Genomic DNA, 26,437 nt, shown 5'->3' on the forward strand with positions numbered 1-26,437 from the left:
TGAGTATGAGTTTTGAGTAAGAGGACAAGATATTGACGAACCAAGACGAGTGATGACAATAACCGGTGACTTAGTAGGCGAGGTTGAGAGTTCTAAGCATTTAGTATTATAAATAGCCAACTAAATCTTTGGTTTAAGCAACTATAAATTTAGTTATTCCAACTGGAAGTTTATTGTGTCCCTATATTAACTATAATTTTAGTTGGACTAACTATGTACTTTTTTCTATGCCACCTTGACTTTCCTGACAATGCTAGTCCACCTTTGGTATGATTTATAAAACTGAAATGGTAGGTAGTATTAATGTTAGATTTACGCACACAAAATATAGTACATGATACCTAAGTTGCCTATACGTAACGCCGTCTTACAAAAATAAAGGGGTTTTAAATTTAAGTTATAAATTATAATGGTTTAGGTGTTTAACAATCTTTAAATGCTAATAATTTAAAACTGTACTTCGACCAGTCATTATTTGTAGTATATTGTTAATTTTATGTAAACCGATTCGGTATGTTACTATTTGTCTTAGGTAACCCATTAAAATCATCCTTAAAATTATATTTTTAACTTGAACATTTACAACCATTTTCGCTAAATCAATTACAAATTATTGCGTAGAAGAAATCACCTGGTTGCATGGAGAAATCTGGCCTGGTGGTTTATAAGTGATTAAATTACAATTAAAAAAAAAAATCAGTAAAAATAACAAAACCTTCCCAGCTACAAATCAAGACATAAGACGGCGTCCTGGTTAGGCAATTTAGGTACAAACAAATCTCGCGTCCTACCTCAACAACAACACGTTTGTTGAGCGAATCTGTTGCCGACGGTGTTTATTAATAAATGAAGTCGTTACATTTCTTTCTGTCTTTTTTTTTCCTATTCTTATTCTTTGTCTAGCCAGTATACAGCGGTTATCAAATGGAACGTTTAACTGACTGTGGACACACGAGCATTGGATAGATTTAAAATAAAAATCCTTGTCATAACAGCAAACACATAATTTAAGATAAATCAAATATATCGATACTACATTTATTGTTTTTGTTCTATTGTAAAATTGATTAAAATATATCATTCTCGCCCTCTAACAACATGTACATGCGGTGTATGGGGAGTTTACGCGATAGTGTTGGGAGTTATTCAAACAAAATGACTCGCCTTCAACACATTCGGTTATTATATTATAATCGCAATTTGCACTTTAAGCGTACTCTGCTGCGCCGTGCAAACAATTTCTCTCGGTCTATATGTATATATGAACAGCAGCAGCAGCTGTATTGCCTTTACCGCCGTGTCGCCTGTCGTGCACGTTACAAGAGAGAAAAAGCGCGGAGTCGGCGCACGATTAAGTTTTAGGCCTTTAATTTCGATTCGCAACTAAAATTGCTTCCGTTCGTTACACTTAAGTTTGTGCGTGTGCGGGCTGATTGCGGTACCTACTCGCCTGACCTATAACAATTTTAGCGTTGGCCTATATATATATATATATATGCCGGCAAGGCGACGACCGTCTATCTCCTCTTGCGCCACCGTCGCCAGCGGGATGATCGTCACGGCAACGCAATTACACTGAAAATGAAATTCAATAAATAAAAAAAAAAACAACTACCGACGATCACTTCCGTTTGCCGCCTGGCCGGTGGCATGTATGGAAATCAAATTCGAATCGGTCGCCGATAGGACAAAATCCTGTGTGTGGTAGGGGAGGGGAAGTGGGTGTAAACGATAAAGCCGGGGGAGACAAAGTAGGTCGAACGGTTTTTTTATATTAGCAGTACCGATGTCGCGGGGTGAAGGTATTACCCGGTTCGAATCTTGTTCGGGAATAGATCCTCCTCGCGATGGCCTGCCCCACATTTTACAGCAGCTCCTCCTTTTTAGCTGTGTGTTTTTTAAAAGACACGCATACAACAGTTGACGTCCGCCCCGTATGTGTACTGTACCGCAAACACGTGTGCACGCCCTCGGCCGAAATGGGGTCACCACGATAATGTTATGTGTGTACATAGGTAGATAAATATTATTATTGCCATTGTGTAACGATTAGTCATCAGCCACCAAGCTCAAATTGTCGACTATCGAACGGAAAAAAATACTGTTTTAAATCAGTTGGATGTTGTTTTTTTTTATTCAAAATAAATATAATCGTATTAACGTTTTATGTTGTCAATATAATATGGGGCCATCTGAACTTGCACCGGTAGAAAATGTTTTAAAATTAACTCGACAACCGGGGGCCAGGGCCTCTATATACACGGGTCAAACAAAATGTGTAGGTACTGTAGTATTTAAAATGATATCGATATTTCTTGTGGTATCGGTTAGCAATCGGCCGTTTTCGTTCGTTGTCGCAGTACCTAATAAAGACGCAGTAAAAATAATGTTGCGTCTGGTCGGGAACGAAAATTAAGAGTCCGTCAAAAGTGGTTCAAATACGGTTCAACGTACGATCGCGTGGTATAATATGTAATTGGCCGAATTCGTAAACGGCCGGCTCAGTCAATTAGCCGTTATCGTATCTAAAAGCATGGCATCTGTGTGTCGTCGTAATTGAATCCCGAGGTCGTGAAGACCGACAGCACCGGTGTCGGGGATTCGTCCTGCAAAAACAAAAATATTAATAATGAGTGGAGCCCCCGGCTGGAGAGCTGAAGAAAAAAAAAATTAACGAACTACCACAAACACAGTTGTATTCTAAACTAGCGTTTTGTGTCCGTTTAATTGAAACGTCCAACCGTGTAACGTGAGGTCACAAAATCGCCAGCATGCATTACAAACATGGTGCACCACATTTACAATGTAATTTATAACATGTACACTGTACACGAACTTGTCTGCGTCTTGCGCGATGTTGCCGCCATTGAAAGCGATTTCAAAAACTCGGATTTAATGTCCGAAATTTCACGTCAATTAGGTTGTAATTTATGCATCGTCAAATTACAAAGTCAACGGTAACACAATACAAGTGTAAAGTCAATAAAGTGGACTCTCGGTAGTCCGGCAGGTATCAGACCGCCGGGTACTGCGAAAACGATACTTAACGAAAACGCCGGATTTGTGGAGGTTCGTTAAAACAACGAATTTTCACAGCAAAACCAATGTTAATTGTTTATTACACTGTACATATTAGTATTATTTATTTGTATTAAACGGGTACTAAACAAATTGTCAATTTTTTGTTGCCTTTGCGCGTGAAATAATGACATTTGTATCGCTTTTTCTTGAAGCGGTTTTAACATTAAACCTGACAATTATCTTTGTTCGTAATTTGTGTACAAAAAAAATTGGCATTACGAAAATGATAGTGCCGGATGCCGAGAGTCAACGGGATTTTCATTTCAAAACATTTATTCGGAAAATGTTGTACAAAGATAGACATAAACAGGTTAAACATTTTGAAAATATCAATTGTTTTGGGGTACTCTACGGACACCGGCCACTGGGCAGCATCAATTAAAGCTAAAATAAACAAAAGTTCATTATTTTTACAAGTCCAGTATATTATTCAAATAAAACGCGAAGTATATCATATATATCCCACTTATGTATTCAATTATGTAAGTTGATTTGTTAGTATTACTTAAACAACATAATATTCGAGGAAGCCAAATAAAAATAACTGTTTTATTAGTACAAAAGTTGACCTCAAAGAAGTTTGTATTATTATTAAAAATAATATGTTTGTACAGAGTAAAATTAATGACAATTCGACAGTAATAATAATAATAATAATTAGAAATTTTTTTTTTCAATTGTACACAATAGTAAAAAATATTTTTGTTTTATCATGATATACATAATTTAACTTTAGGACTACATGATGTCTTAAAGTAATTAAAAAAAAAAAACACAGTACAACAATAATAAGACTATACACATATTAATAGTCGATATTTTGAAAATATGTTTTTTTCAATGAACACAAATTATTTGATTAATATTATTATCAATAACAATATACAACATTTTAATCCATGTAAATTCTGTAACGCTCGTTTCCTATCCCCTCACCTCCTTCCTAAGGAAAAATATTACAAAAAAATGCATTGTAGTGTAGACATTAAGTATATTATATTTTCAAAGTAATATTAGTGATTTTTTATTTGGAATGCATAACTGTCTTTTGAGTTTCGAATATCGGCTATTCGAGGTAATTTATTTTTGGAATGTAAAATCGATTGAATTATAATATCTTCCTCGTGATCGGACAGATGATAGCATAGAACTTATATTCTATACAATAATATTTTATAGTGACTTATTATCAAAACGCTGTACATAATAATAATATATAAAAACAAACTGCCTAATTGTTTAATTTTAATGATATGATTAGTTGGCTTACAAAGAAGAACAAAAAAAAAATGACAGACTTTTGTTTGATATAATATTTTTATCTTCTACAACGAATACAATAAAATTTTGTCACTTGGTTTAAGTAAATAATTTAAAATAATAATAATTATAATAATAATAAATATAATATCATCGGTTTTCGTCGACGCGTTTATATAAAAGGAACAATAATATAAAATAATAGTCTTAAATGAACATTCGAATTTGGTTTTTATATACATATATAAATTTAAGTGATGAAAAAACAATATCCTTACGTATATAATAATTATAATAAACATGCAATCAAAATAAATTAAAATGTTTGTTCGGCAACCGGGAAGTGGAAAACAAAAATATGAAAATTACTATACACGCATTCCTTTAGAAAGGATTTGAAAAAAATATAATTTCCTTTTTTTTTTTATGGCACAAACATTTTTTTCAAATAATAATAGTAAGTATAACACTATGTATTTTCCGCGTGGCTAGGACTGTAAACTATTTTCGCAAAACCAATAATAATGAAATGAATAAACTAAAATATTATATACAACTATATTATAAACGTTTACAACCATTTCGAATATGGTTTTACAAATGTAAACTAAAATTTTCGAAATAAATATAAAAAACACAACGTACAAATAAATAATAATAATATAATAATAATAATAATTACATTATTATTATTATTTTTTTATCACAAAGACGCAGCTTTCAAAAACAATTTATGTTTATGATTTTTTATTTACCATTAACGACCGGGGTGGGTGGTCATGTTCTTCATAAAATTGCACTAAGTGATCACAATTATAATAATATTTTCATTGAATTTCTACAAAAAAAAAAACTTACCACGCACATCTACCCGCTGTGTTCTGTACACGCATTTACACAATACATAATATAATCATAACTATATTATTTATATTATGTTTACTTATTCGAATTGTTCCCAATTGTTTATGAACCGCGTTGACTATTTCCTATACTGTTCTCGACGACGACACCGCCGCCCGAGTGCAATGGTGATGAACACCATGAACGCCTAGTCGACTTACGATTGTTCTCCTTCGTTTGGCTGTTCCGCGCTGGCCGGCCCCGGCGAGGACGTGTTCTTCTGTTCCGAATCTGACGACTGTGGTCCTTCCGTTGGCTGTTCGGCGTGAGGCGACAGACCGGCTTTTTCGTCTTCCGTGTCCGATCCCGATTCACCGGACGGCGTCCGCTCTTCGGTGGCCGTCGGGTTATCGCTTTCCTTCAGGCCCAACTGATCGATGAGTTCCGGACTGCGCTTGGCGGCCTGCGCAGCAGCCATGGCGGCCGCCGACTTGAGACCCGTCTCCAGGCTGGATCGTATTATGCCGTCCAAAAAGCTACCGTTGTCGGATCCGTCGTACAGATTTTCGGCCACCTCGCGAGCGTTTTTACCCAGACTAGCGATTGACGCGGCCTGCTGGTGGTGTAATCTAGTCTCGGCTTGGATACGTTGCATCATCGACATGGACGTAAACGCCACCGGGTTGCGCTGAAAATCCATTGGCATGTGGAACGGGCTAGGTGCCCAAAACGGAAACGTGGGCTGTCCGTATGGCCCGACGGGTGGGGTATCAAACATTTTTAGACCGTTGGGTGCCGTCAGTGACGGCGGTTGTTGTGACGGAAACACGTGTGCGGGCAGTTTAATCGGCGGCGTCTTTTCGCCCGTTCTCGCCGCGTCTTTCTTTCGGTCCTGCTCGGCCACGGCGGCTGCGGACACGGACGAGGCCGACGGTGGGTTTTTGGGTTCTCGCTTCCTCGGTCTCATCAAGTGTCTCTCTTTGACCTTGTACTCGAGCGTGGAATGGGGCACACCGTAATACGATCCAGCCCGATGCACGCTCATCTCGCCCCTCTGCACCGCCCGCACGGCTTCTACCAGGCTGTCCCTGTCGTAATTCCGGTACTTGCCCCGTTTTGGTCTCGTTCCTTTGCCACCGCTGCTCGACGAGTTGGACGACGAACCCGCCTGGAATCCCGCCGGAGTGGATGCCATGGCCATTGCCGGTTTAGCGTTGGGCGTGGACACCCGTTTCCTGTCTTCGAGCAAATTGTTGTTGTTGTGATTTCGGACAATTGGACCGAACATCGGCATACCCTGCTGGTAGTGTTGGTAAGCCCGAGCGAACGATTCTACTTGCAATGCTTCCGGTTGTTGGAATTTCTGGCTAATGCTCTTGGCGATCGCATCCCTCAAGTTAACAGCCGTTTTGCTGCCTGGCGTCGGCGGCGGCGACGACGTGTCGCTCCTGGCCGTGCTGCTATTCATCCTGGGCGGCGACAGTATTGACTGGTGACCGGCCTGTTCCCTGTCGGCCGATGTCGATTCCGTCGGCTCCGATTTGATATTGGGCCCTACCGGTTTGAAACTGGGTATCCTCAGTATTACGTTGGACGGATTAGAATCGTCATCATTGCTCCGGCCCGTGTCCATCGGTTCTGCCGAACAACCGTTGGACGACCGACCTTGGTGTTCAGATTTGCCGCCGTATTGTTGTTGTTCGTCGTAAAATATTTTCCTCATAATTTCGGTGGCGTACTTGGCGAGGAAATCTTGTGGCGCCGGCGGTGGGCTTTCGTGGGCCACGTGCGACGCGCTCAACCCGGACGGCGAGGAAGCCGACGTCGACAGCAGTCTGGACAGGTACGTGCCCATCTGTTGGGGATCGAGCGCGGCGGCGGCGGCTGCTGCTGCTGCCGCAGCCGGCCAGAGGTCTGAAGGCATTCCCTGCGGCAACTTGGGAGGCATCGGCTGCAGCCTGGGAGGCGGTGACGGTGACTTGCATTCCACCTCTCGATGACGATCCGTCGTCTGTTTGCTTAACAGTTTGCTGTTGGTGCAGTTTTGGAAAAACAGCCTGAGTGCTTCGGCGGTTGTGGGCATGGACGCCGGGTTCGCGGTCGGCTGTTCTGATGAGAACCTGATGAGGTCCTCCATGGACAAGTAAGGTCTGGCGTTGAGGTTATCTTTGTCAGTCGACACCCTTTCGGATCTGCCTCCGCAATCATCTTCGCCGGCCGACGCCGTGTCCCGATCATCGTCGTCTTCGTCGTCCTCCGCTTGCAACATAGGAAGTAGTTCGGCCGCGTTGACTTTGGGATCTTCGCCTCCCGACGAGTCCCTGACGCCACTGTCCCGTTCCATCGCCATCTTGTACACCTTGTTCCGCAAAGTGGATCTAGGTATGTCGTAGAGGACGGCCGCCCTTCTAGTACCCAACTTGCCGCTTTGGATGTCCCTAAGTGCGGCTTGCAACTTGTCTTCCGTATATTTCTTACGGCCGGCCATCGTACTGAGTTTTGATTTCGGCCTAATGCACAGAAAAACAACACGATTAGTTTTATTTATTTATTTATTCAGTTTATTCACATTTAAAGAAACAATTATTTCAGCCCTATAACTTCAGTAAATTTCCAATCTTGCAGAATTTGTGGATTGATAAATAATCTACGTCAAGATTATAGACGTGTGTTGCCATCGAAAATAAGCTTACAGCATTATCTTAAAATTATTTGAGTGCCCCAGAATGAATATAATATACATAATATATTATTTTATCGAAATTCTAATATCACGTGCGGAGCTGGACGAAATTCGGAAAAGCACGTGCTAAAATTAGAAGTGGACAGACAAGCACAGATGTTTGCGACATGTGTGACATTCGACGAAAAATAAGATTATATAATACCTCCATGCAAATGATCGACTATTACAGAATGCATTATTAAACGATTTACTTTAATGACACGCTATTTGAAAGTACTTAAATATTCCGTTTTAGTTGCATAGAAATATTTATTAAAAGCGTCCATCTATAACATTATTTTTGTGTATTGAATCACTTTAATATATTTTGCTGGACCCAGGATCAATAACATAAACAGTATGCACGTTTAGTCTCAGTACTCGAATACAGCAAGTGTTCAATACGACAGTGAGATAATGCGTTGTAACTTTTTTCATTTTTATATCGAAATGAGCAATAAATCATACGTTTTGCAATTCACGTCTTAGCTCTGCAAAGTCGGACATGTGACAAACATAAAAGGGAAGGACGTATCCGCAATACCGTGAAATGTAAATCAAATCGTGACACTTTCAACAATTTCTACAAAGTACATACACCAACTGTATATCATTACGTTCTTCGGAAAATACGTTTGTTTTATCGGTTTTTATATTTTACGAATGTTGCCAGAGCAACAAATGATGAAGAGGACTAATTCTAGCCCTCGGGGGCAACCTTAGTGTCTACTGACTTAGCGAACCCGGGGCCCCGAGCTGTCTTTACCTAGGGTGTGACAAGTTGGCTAAGGTCCCTACATCGTAGAAAACGTGTGTTAAGACACGGCACAAACTACGTCTCGAGGCGGTGACGGTTGCGGCTAAGACCACAGCCAGAGAAGAAGTAGAAGGCGAATTTTGTAATCAGCAAAGGAGAGTGGCTTACTTGAACACATGCCTGTTGGCGTTGAGTATCGGAACCTTGAGCGATGGGTGCGGTAGGAACGTGGACGCGGTCGGTATTAGGTTGTGCAGTGAGTTGACCATGTCCGTGGCGGCGATGAGATCTGACGTGAATGGGTTTGTGGTTGTCTTGAGCTCGGAAGGCGAACTCAGGCACGGCGTGGACGACGCGGACGACGAGGCGTTGCCGCCGGACGCCGCAGTGCTCTTGGCGCTGAGATCGAGCGGTTGGTCCAGGGACTGGTGCTGTTGCTGATTACTCGGCGGCGAACGGCCGTCCTGCGCCGTTTCCTGTAGCCTCAACGTGGCGGCCAACAGCCACTGCGGCAGGCCCGCGGTGGACGCCGCGGTGTCCAGCGGGCCCGTTGACGTCGTCATCGATGCGACCGCGGCCATCGTCGGCGGCGACCTGTCATCGGCGCGACACTGTTCGGATGGAGAGGACCGCCTGCTCGCCTCGGGTTCCGGACTTTCTGCGCTGCGACTGCCGCCGCTCAAGCTACCTGTTTCATACGATGGCTCCTGTAAACATACAAAATTCGCACCGTCTTAAAACAGGCTCCGTAGCTGACAATATTTAATACGCATTTGTGCAAGTGTCCTGAAAATGTACGTTTGAGAAGACCATATTAAGTGAGCGATACGTCTTGTTAGGTTCATTTTAACGGTAAAGTTACATCTTTCTACAAATGATGTAGAATAACTTTTTTAATGTATCCTCTTTGATAAGTAATGATAACGCTGTATGAAAATCTGACCTTAGTTTGGCGAAAGGTGCCTTTTAGCCGATGGAATTTGTGTTTTGGAATCTATATGGAACACTGGCGGATCGTTATTAATGCTACAACATATAGGTTGTTAATAGTGGTTGCGAATAGAAAGGAAGTGGATTTCATTGCAAAAGTGCGAAATAGCATTTTTTTTTTTTTTTTTGGTCGCTTTTTACTGGCCTCGCGTGTAGGTGTATAATATGACATAGAAACAAAAAACAAATTACCATGAATAACGATAAAGTCATGTTGTGAACACCTGTATCAGAGGTCAAAGGCGCAAAATTTGTATAATAATTTATATTATATATGTTGTAAAATATAGGTCATATTCTCACATCGCAACAACCGGACTTCAATGGGCGTGCGTGTAATTGAAAGGTTATACATCTGTCGTCGCCTTTTCGACGTGTATCTCTAGTTTAACATGTTATTACATTTATTATCATCCATTATCTACAATACTAATAATACTAATTATTAATATTATTCTATAAATCAGCGCACTGTGTGCCGATAGTACCTAATATACATAACATAATATAAAAGATGCCTACCAGTTCTGCAGGTGAGTGATCAGTTACTCTCAGGTCCGTGATCACATCACAGGAATTACACGTTTTGACGGGAACCCATTCTCTCTGGTTCATCAATTCCTCTTCCAATAGATAATTTTTCGCCAAAATGTCCTGATACTGATGCCATTTTCTTCTTCCCATTAACTCTTCAGCGATCCTTTCCAGTCCTGATGACATAACCATTATGCACGTTATAGAAAATATAACATATTTATTACACTCGAATATCTATATAATGCACTGGGCATAAGACAATCGCACCTTGTATAAGAGTAAGACGGGGTAAATGTAAGTTTATAGTATTTTTCTTGTATAACACAATGAAATTAGTTATCTTAATTATAAGTATAACTAATTTATTAGTATCTACTATAGTGACAAAACGTGTTATTTTTTCAAAAATAATAACTACATTTGTTTTGTGTCATACATGCAAAAAAAAGCCAACATCACACATTAAAACATTGTATTTTTTACTATTATTTATAAACATAATTTGAAAAAAATATTATAACAATATTATATTAAACAAATGGCGTTGGGCGTTGGCGACGGCCAATCATCTTTAGCGGTTCTCTTATTTCATAATATTGTCTGCTAGGTAATATAATATTAATAAATTATATGTAAAGTTATATATATATATAATGCATTATCTTTTATACAGACACTAGGCTCTTATTAGATATTTTATATTACCATGTTGTCTAGACTAACATAGTATGCGGTTTTTATGCTTGCGGCTTTGATTCGTCGGCATTGAAATCAAAGAAGATTTAGACCTAACTAGCTAATTTAATATAACATGCCTGTTCTAATTTTGTCGACAACGTTTTTTTTAACTATCATCGTTAAAACATAGACAGACGGGACGATTGTATTAAAGGTGTATATAGACAATAATTAGGTATTTTTGTTTTTATGTCTATGCAACAATAATGATAACGATTAAAAGCCAATAAAATCATAAGTTTTGTCAAGAAACCGTATCATAAGGGCTGCGCTGGACCTTCAACGTCTGTTAGGCCACACGACGATAAGAATAAAATTATATATAGGATAATATAATATAAAGTGTTTTATCTGCAATCCTAACCTAATGGCTCGTCACTATCGCCGTTTCTGCAGCGATTCAATAATAATAATTAAGGGATTAATAAAAATATGTATAGCCTATGATTACTCTAACGGCTAACCTCTATACCAGTGATTAGTGGTTACACTATAATAGTAACACATTGATACCTCACGTCAGAATCGTTACGAATTCATATTACCACGCAGCGATATAGTGCAATAATATACATATATAGGTATACACTAGAAGCCCGAATAGTGCATGCATTGAGATAGAATTACAACTGAACCTATATTCACACGTCATGATGATAGCTTACATTAGTTACATACTAACAGTGGTTAGATAGTTTAGGAACTGCGCTAATAACAGAAAAAATTATAGAGAATAAATTGAGATGGTTGGGTAACGTTGAAAGAAAGGTTAGGTTAGGTTAGGATCGTGGACGTAAAGAATTAAAGCGAAGAACATTTTCAGATGAATAAAATAATACACAATTTATTATAATAGTAAAACGTAAGAAGAAACTTATCGAACTTTCGAGAGTGCTTTTATGGGTTTCGAGTTGTGCTGAAATTCTTACAACATTTAACGACGCTATCATTATACAAATTGATAAGTTCCGCACATTTTGTGTAGATACTTAATGAGCATAGCTTTAAGTTCATATTTACACTGGGAATATATTTGTTTTGTTTGAAATGAATGTAAATAATAGAAAAAAGGTTTCAATGGCGTTGTTGTTGAGTCGACTAGAGCGGAGTGATCCTTTGAGCAGTGGACAAGACACTGATTTATGAATACAAGTATATTTAGGTATATGAATTTATTTCGAGGTGCTATTGTGCTTTACTTAAATTTCATGTTAAAAATAATCCCTTCGACTATCCAATGTTATGAATTATGTTCATTAAAAAGAACTACAACGAACTATATTGTAACCACAACATACTATTATCTGAGGAGGACACGTAAGTGCGACTATACTGTTCAAGTCTAAATCATATTTTTCCATATGATCTATTTTGTATATAATCGCACCTATAGGCTATAGTGCACTTAAATAGTTGTAAGCGAATGTGTATCATCTACACGATGATTCGTGGCGGCATCAGATTTAGGATAACGTCGAAAGATAACGAGCTAATTCTTTGATTGATAACAAGGTAACGAGATGTTGTTGAATGGTAAGTTGAACAGGTTTTTTTGTTCTCCCGTAAAATAGATAAAAATGAAATAACCGGTGTTGCCGCTTAAGCAACAATATACTAGTGTAATAATATTATTATGATGATGAAATACCGAGACGTGCTTTTTTTTTTATGAATACTATCCGTGCACTGGGATTTTGATTCCACAGTCCGACGACAAGAGTGGGAACAGCACAAGTGTAATATAATATATATATATTTATATGCAAATCTTAGGCATATTAAGATACAATAGACATAGGAATAGGCGTGTCTGTGTGACGCAACAAATGTCGGTCAGAGTGAGAACTCCCCTTCTCGCCAGCAAAGACCGCCACCGTCGCCGTTTATGGGAGAAAGACAAAATAGAGAACAATCGATGGAATTGTATTGTAGGCGCATACCTAATACTATTTTATGATTTATTCTAATCGATTGTTGCTGTTGTCGTTTGAAACGAAGCAAGACAAATATAATGCGAATAAAAAAAGGTAACCCGCGGTCCGTGGACGACGTCGGCCGAGAAGGCCTACAACAATTATTATTATATACCTACGTGTAGTAAACCACCGGGACCGTGACGACGACCATTTTGAAAATGAGGCGGTGCGTGAACAGTTTGGTAATGACCGGTTGGCCATCGATTGGTCAAATCCGATTGAAGCCTATATAAATACGTTATTATTGTTACATAGTTGTACTACCCGTTTTAAATGCGTCTTAAGTACGCGTGCAGGTATATACAACGGCGCAGAACAGACTATAATGTGCATAGTAGGCGTGGACTAGAAAACCATTTGGGCAAACGGAATTGGAATAGAAAAAAAAGTAGGTACCTGCAAACAATTTTCTGCCAAGGACTTGAGTTTTTAATAGAAACTCGGCCCTCGGGTAGTGTAAATTAAGAAACACTGAAAAAACGAAAATGGTTATCATTTTACTTTTGGCAACCGGTCGTCCGCCGTTAAATCTTGGTCCATATTATGATTTATGATGATGATTCCTTCGACAACCCGGGACAAATCAGTAAAATCCAATTAAATAGATAACAGAACGAAGACACGTGTAAAATCTGCGTTTGTGACGAATACGGTATGGTACATCGGATAATATCAGAATTCGGTTTACAGCATTTTTTTTTTTTTTGATAAAATTAAACTACATAGTACATAAATATACAGTTAAAATTTAAATAATATCTATTTTCAATATTTATATATATATATATATATAAATTATGAATAAGCCATGATAATACGTTTGCGGATGACTCGAGCGGTAGAATTATTTGTCCACACGCCAAATATTATCACAAAAAATATCCCAATAAATCATGTATTTATCACAATAAATATATGATTTGTTTATAAGAAATTTGTAAAAAATATAAAAATAAAAACTGGAACTAACTTGATAAACTACAAGCGGTATATTCATATGATTGGTTGTGTTATATAATAAGTATAATGCACAATGTTCGCTATATACTATGTGATAACTGATAATAATATGTTACCAAATCTACAATAATGCCAAACTCTTCGGGCCACTTGTTTATACCGTACAGCATACATACGTAGTATGCATTTCATTTGCAATAAAACAAAAACCCATAATATTATGTAGCTGTAATGCAATACATACGGTACGGATCCGAATTATATTTTCTTTTTGTCGACGATGATATTTATACATTTTTTATATGTATTTCCGCGGTTTTTATTATAGAAGTGTCACGAGAAACGGGAATCATATAATATAACAATCTAGTAATTTTTGTGTCAATGGCGATATTTGTCTCCCCCACACGGCGTTTCACATAGATGCATAAATGTTTTGTAAAGATTTTGGAAATATTTCACATACAGATAACGGAATACAGTTATTATATTATTTATAGTAGGTATTTAGAAAAGTGTATAGAAACATTTGTGTTAACAATATTGTATTTCATGTCTTAATGCGAATGTAGGTCAGTTTTAGAAAATGCACTACATTTGTTATTAAAATATTTTCAAAATATATTATCGCTTAGGTCAGTACAGGATTTTATAATGATGAAAATTGAGAACAAAACTGTTTGTGTTGATAGTCGTCTCGTCGTACCGCTTTGGTCGTAGTTATAGGTATAACATAGATCTCGCAGGAATCGTGAATTCGCCGGCCGGTTAGAAATACCGTTTTAGTCTCGTAGTTGATAGTAAAAAGAAAAAAATTGTAACGACAAAAAAAGCTATAAAAGCATAATATCACACCAGTTGAGATGTGGATGCAGGTGGAGAAAACGCTAAATTACTTTGGTTGTATAAAAGAAGTGCGTTAGAATAGCCCTACGGCCGTGTGGTAACGCTTTTGCTGTGTGCAGATCTGATGAATAGTGTACAGTGTTTATACACATGTGTATATATATATATATAGTGTGTGCGGTTACTGAGTGTACACCATAACTGCACTTATACGACCGAGATGGACAAAGGCGTGAGCGTGCGCTTTTATAAATATATACTCGTATAGTATGGCATTTGTACAATATATTGTTATTATTATTATTATTATTAGTGTTATGTAGGAAACCATCTAGCCGTGTTTTTCATCTAGCCGCTTATGTTTGTCAAGACCTCCGTGGCCAATTACCTATACACGGTATACATATTCCAGAGTAAACATTTACATACATCTATTGGCACGGAAAATAGCAATTTATAGTTCCAAGTCGTGCGCAAAACCTTAAAAAAAAAACATACTATATAGGTATACTGCAGGTGGAACGGCGTCCGAACATTGACGTTTAGGTACAGTGCAGGTTGTATATTATTGTAGGTATAGTTATGGGCAATAGGCAATAAAAAAGCAATACTCGTAAAAATAAAATAATATCCATGCGTACACAATAATATAATATTGTAATAGTATATTTAAATAAAATAAATATTTCCTCTGTACCTAGGGTCGTTCGAATTTTTCGCACTTGCCGTTGAAGTATAAAAGCAAAGATTAAGTAATTACTATGGATAGGCAACCATATGTTATGTAACGACTGATAACACTATATTTTCCCCACATTTTTAAATTTCATAGTACTAAAATTTTAAATAGGTATTATGAAATCCTTAAAAATAGTGCGTCAAATACGTCTTGTTAACAAACGGCATTTGTAGGCGTCTGGATAGCGCGGACCAGGAATAATCTATAATTATATTTATTCGGCTTAATTAAAAATAAAGTTCATGAACTCTCGGTGCAATTTTCATACAATAACCTCATATCTAAAATACATTATACACGCTATAATTAATTGGTTTTATGTTATTGAAAATATTAAAAAATTATACTAGACATTTTATCTATACTATTGCGTAACATCTATGGGGTTACCTGTAATCGCTTCTGTTAATTATCTAATTAATAGAATAAGTATAAATATATCTAGGCATTAGACAGACTAGACATAATTATAATGTGCAGAGGTTATATACAGGTACATACTAATTAATATAATGTACAGTAGGTATGCAGTAAACTTAGCAAAGTATGTACACATTATCTTCGCCAATTTATTTATAAAAGTCTGCAACATTGTATAGGTAAGTAATTACTTGTACAGTGAACAAATTTGTTCTTAACTTTTAATGTTCAACCAATTGCTGTGTTTAAAAGTTGTTTTTTAAAAGTAATCACTTTTTTCAATAATCTTGTAACAAATTCTACATCAATATATTATTTCCGATTTTATGGAGAGAAGCAACTTTATTAACAATATATAAATAGCGGACACCTTTATATAAGGCTGCTACAACATCGGGCTTAGACATAGATATTTCTTATGCGAGTTCTAATAAATGTTTAAATCAAGTAATAACTTATCTCCCCGGTATCACATACCTAAGGCATTTTTTTGGTGACATTTTTGGAGTTGACCAGAATTTAACCGTAAATCAGTCAACATCCAAACACATCTGATAATTGTATTTGAAAGAAAAATAAACTGGCGATAAAACAATTAAAACATACATTGGGGGAAAAGTACAATGTAAAATGTAATGTACATTTTAGTGTAATGTATTATCTACAGTTTAAATGATAAGACTAAAGTGTAATGACATCAGACATCAATAATTATGTTGTTATACTATATTGTTTTTCTTTATTTACTACATGCTTATGAATGATTTAATTGAGCAAAGTACTATAATAGTAGCTATAGTTTTAATGATACTGAAATATGTATTACAATTAAATGATTTTACATTTATGTTTAGAGTTGTAATAAAAAGTATGGATGTATCTTGAATACATTTTAACTAAAAACTATTTTATAATGTATCAGCAATGGATTCAATGGTTTATTAAGCTTAGAATAAATTAGATCTAACTATCTGACAACTATTTGACCAACTATTTGAGTACGATATTCATTTTATAAAGACGTGTTACCGTACCTATTAGTGAAAAAAAAAACGTCTACATAATAATTTGTTGACCTTTTAACATTAGGAGAGTTAAAGAAACATGTAAGTGCGTGTGTGCCAGCGCAATCGCACGATATCCTGAAATTTGGCTGTACATTATATTTTATACGTATAATATTGTAACCTTTGGATCGGTCATAACAGCAAAAACTACTGTATTTAAATGATAAAATAATTGTTGTTTTTTTTTGTGTTGCGGAAATAACATAATAGTTTTATCTAGAAACACGGCTTGGGCCTTAGTCTGTGAACTCATATTGTATACATAGACAATTACTGTATACACTATAAAACATTAAATCACCAATTTGCTGTCTGCGTTCAAAATCGTACGTTTTTTAATAACAATTTTTCCCTACCACAACCCGCAAACAAATGTGCCACTGACACCTCTTGAATGTGTGTAAACGGCCGGTTTTTTTAAGTTTTCTTATTGTACACTAAGTATATTGTAGTACAAAACTATTGCAAGGTGTTCCAACGCTAAAAAATATGGTGTGCAACGAGCCCGGAACAACGGTCGATAACCATAACAAATAGATTTACCCGTATGAACTTGAAATCTACAAGAGAAATACGGTGATAAATGGGCGGGAACTGAGGCGTATACACCCTTACTTATAATATACATGTATAGGTTGGCGAAAAATTCCACCATCACACATGTATAGGTACATTATTATCCTGTGGCTGACGTTATTTCGCGCGTGGAACATGATATTTTATACCTGTGATGGTGGAGAAATATTAAACGGCGATAAAAAAAAAAAACAACCGTATAATATAAATAATAAAACCGGCATAGCGCGACGCAGACACCGTATATTCGCGCATAATATATTAATTTAATAAAACAGTATTTTATTTTTATTTTTATTTATTCGAAAATTCATTTATTCCTCGCTATCGGATCGATTTGTATTTTGTACTATTATGTTTACTTGCGGTATCACACCGAGCCGTTCAATAATGTTGTTATAGCGCTAATGATATTGTATCAAGTACCTACCCAGGCCATTATCCGCTTTAGGTTTCTGTTACCGGTTGATAACGCATTTTTTAAATACCTACCTATTCGATTTTTCTTTACGCTGCAATCGTTTTACCAGGACACGTAATCTATACATGTATAGAGCAACTTCAATATGAATAGTCATTATATATAGTAATAGATTAACGTAGATAAATAGAAACTAAAAAAAAAAAAATACTTAAACATTTTTTGTAGTAGAGAGCCTATATTTGTGTTTTATCATAGTGTACACTACTCTGGGCGCCCATGAGAAAATACAGAGGTCCAAATCCTAAATATATAACAATTTATTTCTATAATTTGTGATATTTATACCTACATTTATCATTTGCACCTATAAGGACCTATAAAAATAATAGTGGATTTTTTTTGTAAATAACATGTTTTTTAAATTAAATGAGAATAGATTTTGAAAAGAAATTAGCTATTAGGGCTTACACCTGCCAACAAATCATTTTTAAGAATTTTTTGGATATCCGAATTTGTCTAAAGATAAAAATAAGTAAAAAGCTGAACTTATTTAGATGGGTTCCTCACGGTTTTTAAGAAACCAGCTAGATTAGATTACTAATTTTGTTGAGCAGTTTTCTAAAATCAACAGTAATTTAACGATATTATATCGGTTTTCAACACCACTTCGAAACAGAAGTTATCGAAATAAGTCAAGTAGCCATTCGAAATTGTATATAATATATGGCTATGTAAAATTCATATGTAAATAGTAATAAGTGAACCGAAGTTAGTCTTGGCTAAAGTAATAAAATGTCCATAACACACATAAAAAAAAACTGCATGTCGATGTAAAAATAGAACCATTTTTTATCTTGATGAGTTAAAAGTAAAATAATATGTTAATATTACATTTAATGTGTACACTGAAACGTTGATCGTGTGCGTCGCTGTACATTCTTCATTGAAAACGGGCGATAAGCTTAGTATTTGTGAACCGAATAGCATCGGCTAACGATAAGAGAGTATTGAACTTAAAGCGTCTGACCGTGGTTCAACAGCTGCTAAGTGTTTTTTTTTACGGTTCTGTCACATCGTGAAATGTCATTGAGCCTGGATACATATATTTTTGACAAGTAAATTATATTATACCGATTAGTTTTATGGTTTTCAAGTAGATAATAGAGGTTGGCGTACATATTTAAGTTTTACGACATTTAATTTTGAATCGGTTAGGCTATTGATTTCGTTAAATTTTTACAAACTAATTGCATGATATTTTTTTTAAATTGTCGATATTATCTAATTCTATATAACTGATTATTTCAGTGTTTTTGTAACCTATCTTAACCTTATAAGTCGGATGACAACTCTTGTATAAATCTCGCATCCACGGAAGGTGATTTATTCATAGTCGTGGAGATTATAGAAGTGCAATGTATTTTACAAATTCTAAATTAAGCATAGGTGTTCGTTTATATTTTAATCAGCAACAAAAACAAAACAACGATAAAGCTGTCTTTAGAATATTGATATCAAAATACATGTAGGTACTAAATATAGGTACTGAAATTAATTTATAGAAATTGATAAAATGCACATGAAGGACGTTTGAATGTGGTAGGTATTCATTATATTCCTAATAATTTAAAATAATTACTTGAACTTCCTGAACGCTTTCTGCGTTGACTATGCGAACAAGAATGTCTATACAAAGTGCGTTATCTTTATTGTAGTCGATATTCAAATTTGTTTGTATGTGAATTGTGAAACGCCGGTTTTGAATAATTAATAACATGACAAAGCACAAATGGATATTATAACGGGTTTGAAAATGAAAACATACAGCGAAAAAATAATAAGTTTCCAATGCAATCAACGGATAAATCCATTAAAAAAAAAATGCAATATATGTAAAAAAATTCAAGAAGATTCTAGTTTTTAATCAAAAAACCTGTCACGAAGACCTGTAATGGGACTAATGAACGAGCTGTCCTTAGAAGGCATAATATGGAAACCTTCTTTAAATGGAGTAGTTTTTTTTTATAAGTATCTTAAAGTTTATCATAGTGATGCTACGACTAGATGCCATTTGTATGCTTAAAACTCAAGTATAGTTACAATTTTTATCTACCTCCCCTGAATTTAAAGAATAATTAAACAAAAAGCCACTATTTATTGTTTAGATTAAAATACCTTGGGGTAACTGCTTGTTATTGCCTTTAGACACTTTCCTAATTTGCCACCCCCGGCCCTAAGTATAATAACGTTCCTAAAAGCGCGAAAGCTCGTCTAGCATAGATGTGTATGTAAGTATAGAATTTCAAAAACTGAAAAACGTAACTGGACATATTATCACATAATTACCGAGCACCAATTATTAATTATTGAGGCCGACTTTGTGCAAAATTATGCGGCTTGAGAGGTTGTGTGATATATATTTATATATATATATATAAATTTACAAATGCGGGCGTACAATGGTGACCGATGATTTTATAATATACGAGTTTGAAAAAAAAACAACTAAATAAAACCTAACCTAAGATGTACATATGTAAGAGGTATTTATTATGTGATGTTTTATTTGCGATATGTTTAAAAGAACGCGGGCCGCTAATATTTTTGAAAACAATGAGTCACAGTTTTGATTTTACACGCAAATTCATCGACAACGGCGTTTTATTATGATTTTTTTTTTTAGTTTTTTTTATTAATATTTTGGTTTTAGAGCGTTTTCTCGCGTTTTTCCATTCCGCCGAATGAATTTATTATTTATTTAACATTTTAGATAACATCTATGAAATGAAAACGTTTACAAAATAAAATTCCCGAGAAAATTCTATGATGATATCGACGCCTCAGTTCAAAACTGTAACAACTAATAAAATTTCCAAAATATGCGCTCAAGTATAAATAAAAAAAAAAATAAAAAATTAAGGTTTTAGTTAAATTTTGAAAGTATAAAAGCATATTCTAATTTTTGTTTTTATCTCAAAGAAATAATTTTTAAACATAATTTCTGGCTTTCTGGAGTTGTTGCAGTTTGAGGGTTTAATATTATATCTACATTATTAATACTACGATGCGTCTCAAAATAATAATATAGTCGAGACATAATCAAAAATCTATTATGAATGTGTCAATAGAAAATAGTAAAATCTGTTTATTGTACAACACCGTTAAACTTACGGTGGATTGAAGAAATGTTTTACACAGTTTTGCCTACAACGATTTTTACAACGATTTGGTCAGTTCATTTTGTAAATTTTAACAATTTTATTTTGTACATTCGATATGCAATTAAACATTTAGAGCTGAGCCTGAAAAGGTACATTTTACTTAGACTGTAAAATCTGCACATTATTGTACAGAGTTGGCAAATTTGTTTTGTTAGTACGGTTAACAATCGATTTTGTTGTTGTGTTAAACGCATTGTTTACAATATGATATTTCGTTGTATGTACACACGAATTAATGTATCAATTCAGTATGATATATATAAATATATTTATATGAGTTGCAAAACTATATCACAAAACTCATGTAAAATACTATAACTGTTAAGATGCAATCACGATGTTAAAACATATTATTGAAATGTTATGTATATAATATATATATATATATATATACATATAGTTTTGCTACTTGAGATTTTATTACCGTCAAATAAATATGTCCATAGATATACTCGTATACTAATGGTAGTCGTTTTAACGAGCTTCGAAATTATTGATCCAAATCGAATGATTAGAGCCATTGGATCCTAGAAAAACCTAATTACATATTAATATATATATATATATAAACACACATGCCATAATTTGGACGGCTGCAAAATTTAAACTTGTATTTAATAATAATTGGACCCCTACTGTTGTGTATAGCTTTCAATACGTTATTATCATTGGCAGTGATGTAAAGCTAAAATAAAAAAAGAAGCCCGTCCAGTGAAAAACACATAAACTGGTTTTCTGTCAAATATTTGTATTTATTAATAATTTGTTGTCGAGGTGCATACATACAATGCGCCGTTCTTATATTATTATAATCACAGTGCTCTTTTTTTTACGAGTAGGCGTGCATGCCAATTTTTTTTTCACGAAAATATAATTATAATACATGCTTATAAATAATTGATTACTGATTTCTCGGACACTAGATAAACTCGTTTCGGTTTAGCGTACACGTGTACAATGCGTTATATAACTACGAATTTTATAATGTTCTTTTTTGAGTTTTTGCGTTTATATTTCTCAATAAAATATACCTTTAATACCTATAATGATGTACATTTTGTATTGGTTTTATCTCTCCCGACTATTACTTTTTGCACATGTAGATATTAGTTTAGACCGTTCAATAAAATTAATGTTACTCCTAACATACCCTACACAGCAATTTAAAAACAGCAATAACCGTTTTGTTGACGTTTGGTGGACAATATGTTAAGTATAATATCCTTAACATATTTATAACTAAATAAAACTAAATTACCAAAGAAATATTTGTTTTAATAACTCTTTATTTTTACTGTCGAAATTAACTTTTTTTTTTGATGATAAAATCATTATTATTTTATACCGTCACAGCTAACAAAATAGGTAAGTTTATTATATTTAAATCGACCACAAGTTATTGTAATCATTTTGTATACTGTAAATGGTATATGTATAATGTATTACATGAGTGTACATCATAATAAAGATAACAGACACCAATTAAATGTATTTGATCTTTTCTTTAATTTTTTGCACTGTAAAAAAAGGGTCAAAGCCGTTATCGGTCAGCAAAAAAAAAAAAATATTCTAATAATAATAAACAAAAAAAGTTGCTGATAATAATTTACCGAAGCTCTTCATTGCGATGGTGCGAGGACGGGGGATAGGCCAAATTATGAGTTATTGCTTTGCTCGTTAAACGAAACGTCTGTCGGTTTAGGAGTCGTGGCCAAGATTATTTTTTTGGCGTAAAAAAACGAAAAAAGAAAATGATATGTATAATAACGGGTTTCTATTTGATCATTACGGTCTAGGAAACAGAACGGCAATGGCAATATCATTCAGTATGGTAACAGTACACGCGCTGAATAGCGGTTATCGTCAGATAATTAAATAACTTACTTAAGTGTTTTGAATGACTCAATAATTAATTAATTATTATTTTTGTTAGAAAAAATATGTAATTATTCTAATCGAAGACAAATTTGGTGGTGCGCGAGAGCAGGGGTAACGTTATTATTATTAATATTATTTTTTAATCGACTCGAGTAAATTCATGAAGCTAATGCTTTGTTTTAACATAACCGAATTACATAAAATTGCAATGACCCAGAATAAATTCATACAGAAACAAATAGACATTGGAAATCACACGTGCAACGCAACACTCGACGTTATAAGTGTTGGATTCAAAAATTTGCATCCGAGCGTGTGACGATTTTTTTTTTTCAAATTTTATAGTTGGTCGACGACTATAATGCATAATTTATGTAAAACACGTTTTTTTTTTTATCTGACAAATCTAAAATTTATTATTTAATTTTTTTTTTATGACTACGTGGTCTGGTGGGCAGAATTTTTTAATTTTTCGACTACAACATGCTGTTGAAATTACAATATTATCGTTATCATTGGACCGCGGCGACCACCACGTGACGTCATCTGCACGTTTCAGTGGAACTCGGAAAAAAAAAGTCATAAAACAAAATGTGTACAGAAAAAGAGGAAGTGCAAAACCGCCGGAAAGAAATCGATCGGTCCTGCAGCCGGCGGTGGCGATGGCGTCGGCCAACAGACACGGGGGCCCCTATAGTTTTTGTTTGTCTGTGTCGCAAGAAACTTTTTGCAATGTGTATGTGTGCACAGCCCACAGGCGAGTATATCACGCTTTGCTTTAAAGTAGGATGGCGAAAAACGTTAGATACAGAACACTACTAAACGGTGTGGAAACAACAATATTGTTATATACTATATGTACACAAATATATTATTGTATCCTATTTGGTAAATGACCGGCAAATCGCGGGCCCCCTCCTGTCTGACGACGGTCCATTTGCATAATTGTTGTTGCAACATAAACGCATATCGCATGATGTATATAGTTTGCGTATAGAAAGGTACTTGCGGTGGCGACCTACAGACTCCGATAGTTCGCCTCCACCATCCGAATAGGGTGGTTTTTTTTAATTTTAAACTAACCGTTTACAATGTAAACGTGTGAATCGACCCGTCAGGCGTCAAGCCTACTAATTGTGATCGCCGCTGTATACACAGTGACTGCCGTAACGATTTTTAAAAAGTTTTTTGAAGAAAAAATGTTCATATACAATGTAAATTTAGAGAATTAGTGTAATAACCGTGCGAGCGACGACAGGCATAAAACTAAAATTGTACTAAGATTCCGTAATGAATATTTGGATACTATATTAGTTTATTAGAAAATCATGTATCGGTTGCGCATTGTGTAACTACTTAGTTTTTAGCGTAGACGCGCAGCTAAGTAGGTATAAAAAAAAACTGTACACATGAAATTTGCACGCGCTTAGGGACAAAGTGAGGAGGTCAGGCGCAATGTCATCGACGGCTGATAAATAAAAGATAACCTGCCACATTAATCGGCTGCCGACCAAAAATCACGCCATTCAAATACCGGCCGTTATAAAATTCGGCAAATAAAAATATGTTTCATGCGTTGGAAATAAAATCAAACCAAATAAACGTACCGTTCCTGAACGATTAAGGGATCGCCGTTGGCTTCGACGATAATAATTTTCGATTTTCCGAAACGAAATTCCTTTTATTTGGTTTGCAAATTGTGATGGCCGCGACGCACGCACAAACGCGACGGAGAAAAACGACCGTAACAAAATTAAAAATTAAAAAAAAGAAAAATTTAAATCGTTATATTTTTTAGTGTAAATATTATAATAAATCGTACCAACTCATTATTTTGATTATTGTTAATATTGTTGTTATTATTATTATTATTATTATTGTAACTATTACTAAACGCGAACACGGACGAGCGCACACTGAGAAAAATAATTATCGATAACTTAACGAACGACTGAAATTGAACGTATTAAAAAAAAATATATATATAAAAAAAAAATTAAGAAACTATTGGTAGTAACAATTTTTGTTGCCGTTGCGACCGCCCGTTGGTGCATCCGAGCACAGTGCATCTGAATGCAAGAGGACCGCTCATTTAGGTTGGTCGGGCCGTCGTCCTTGGAGAACACAAAATGTGCAACATGCATTAGGCTGTCGAAAAACTGCATTTCGCCGTCGCCCGGTGCGCGCACACACACACTCAAACCCGCCCGCCCGCCCGCTCGCCCCCACCCGACGACCAACGGGCCCGGCAGAGGGCGAGGGGGGAATCACGAAGACGTCCGATGCACGGCCGGCGCCGAAGACGGCCGAACTACTCAAACGCCGGCTATAGTAGAGGCCAGAGGGGGTAGGGAACCCCCGCTCCCCCGTCTTTTTGGTCACACGCCCCGCCCGGCCGCCGGCCCACGGTGCATTTCCTACAATATCAAACCGTCGCCACCCCCACTCTCTCTCCCGGCGTCGCTTTTTTTCATATTTTCGCTGCGGCGCTTACCCGTACCTACATAACGGCCTACGGTTTGACCGGTGTGCGCGCGCGGATTTTGTTTTTTTATATGCCGAATAAAATAAAAATAACCAAAGAGCCAAACGAACGGAATGGGGGAATAATAATAACGATAAAACGGAATACTATAATCGATTGTCGTCCGCAGCCGAAACGCGGCGCGAGATCACGATTCACGAACGACGGCAGAGGACGACGCGGCAACGCGATACACGTTGAGGTAGGTCGGCTCGTCCGATCATTACACGTATGTACGCGATCATAGGTAAACACGTATTATAATACACGTCATATATTATACCTATGCACACGCACACAGTCGATCGCGTGGTGCTCGCGCTTTCACGTGTGTGCCTGTATCATGTGAGTGTGAGAAAGTTTCGCAAGACTTACCTATGACGAGAACCATGTTGTGTGACCAACGACGCAAGTGTTTTCTGACCGCCTGACGGTCGTGCGCGGGACACGACCGGCCGCATCCGACGGCCGCACGGCGTTGCAGCTGCATCGCGCACCAAAAACAATAACAATCCCCGGACGTTCAACTAATACTATCAAAATATTAATTGTTCGAAATTAATAAAAAAAAAAATAAACAAGTTAAAAAAAAAAATACGCCGCAAATAATAATATGAATGACGGATTACGGTGATGGCGGTGACGGTACACGCGCGCGGCGGCGGACGGTCGCGTATTACAACACACCGTTCGGCGGCGGCGGTGGCGATCCGGTGTTTATGTGTACCGAGTATGCAGCTTGTACTAGTGTATTGTGTATTGTGTGCATATGTATGTGTGTGTGTGTGTGTGTGTATACGCCGGACGTGTTCTTCGACGGTGACGTCACAACAGCAGCAGCAACGACGGTGGCCGGCGGACGAGCGGGGACATTG

General features: G+C 36.2%; 1 protein-coding gene across 2 annotated transcripts; it reads right to left on the bottom strand.

Moving 5' to 3' along the window:
- Window positions 1-3,629: 3,629 nt before the first annotated feature.
- Window positions 3,630-26,132, bottom strand: LOC126843829 (mushroom body large-type Kenyon cell-specific protein 1). Of its 2 annotated transcripts, none has more exons than XM_050581639.1 (4): window positions 25,938-26,132; window positions 10,179-10,366; window positions 8,835-9,373; window positions 3,630-7,694 (listed from the first exon to the last, which is right to left on the bottom strand). In XM_050581639.1, exons 1-4 carry the CDS (start codon window positions 26,050-26,052, stop codon window positions 5,402-5,404), a joined length of 3,135 nt encoding a protein of 1,044 aa, XP_050437596.1. In that variant the 5' UTR covers window positions 26,053-26,132; the 3' UTR covers window positions 3,630-5,401. The 2 variants fall into 2 exon arrangements, with proteins under 2 accessions (XP_050437596.1, XP_050437597.1); XM_050581640.1 differs by lacking the exon at window positions 25,938-26,132 and adding an exon at window positions 24,646-25,209 and having other exon boundaries at window positions 3,631-7,694.
- Window positions 26,133-26,437: the final 305 nt, after the last annotated feature.

This window comes from Adelges cooleyi, unplaced genomic scaffold (genome assembly GCF_023614345.1).
Source record: "Adelges cooleyi isolate 19-005CV unplaced genomic scaffold, UGA_ACOO_1.1 ACOO_flye_CR_arks_rails_tigmint_CR_PRNA_574, whole genome shotgun sequence".
NCBI lineage: Eukaryota > Metazoa > Arthropoda > Insecta > Hemiptera > Adelgidae > Adelges > Adelges cooleyi.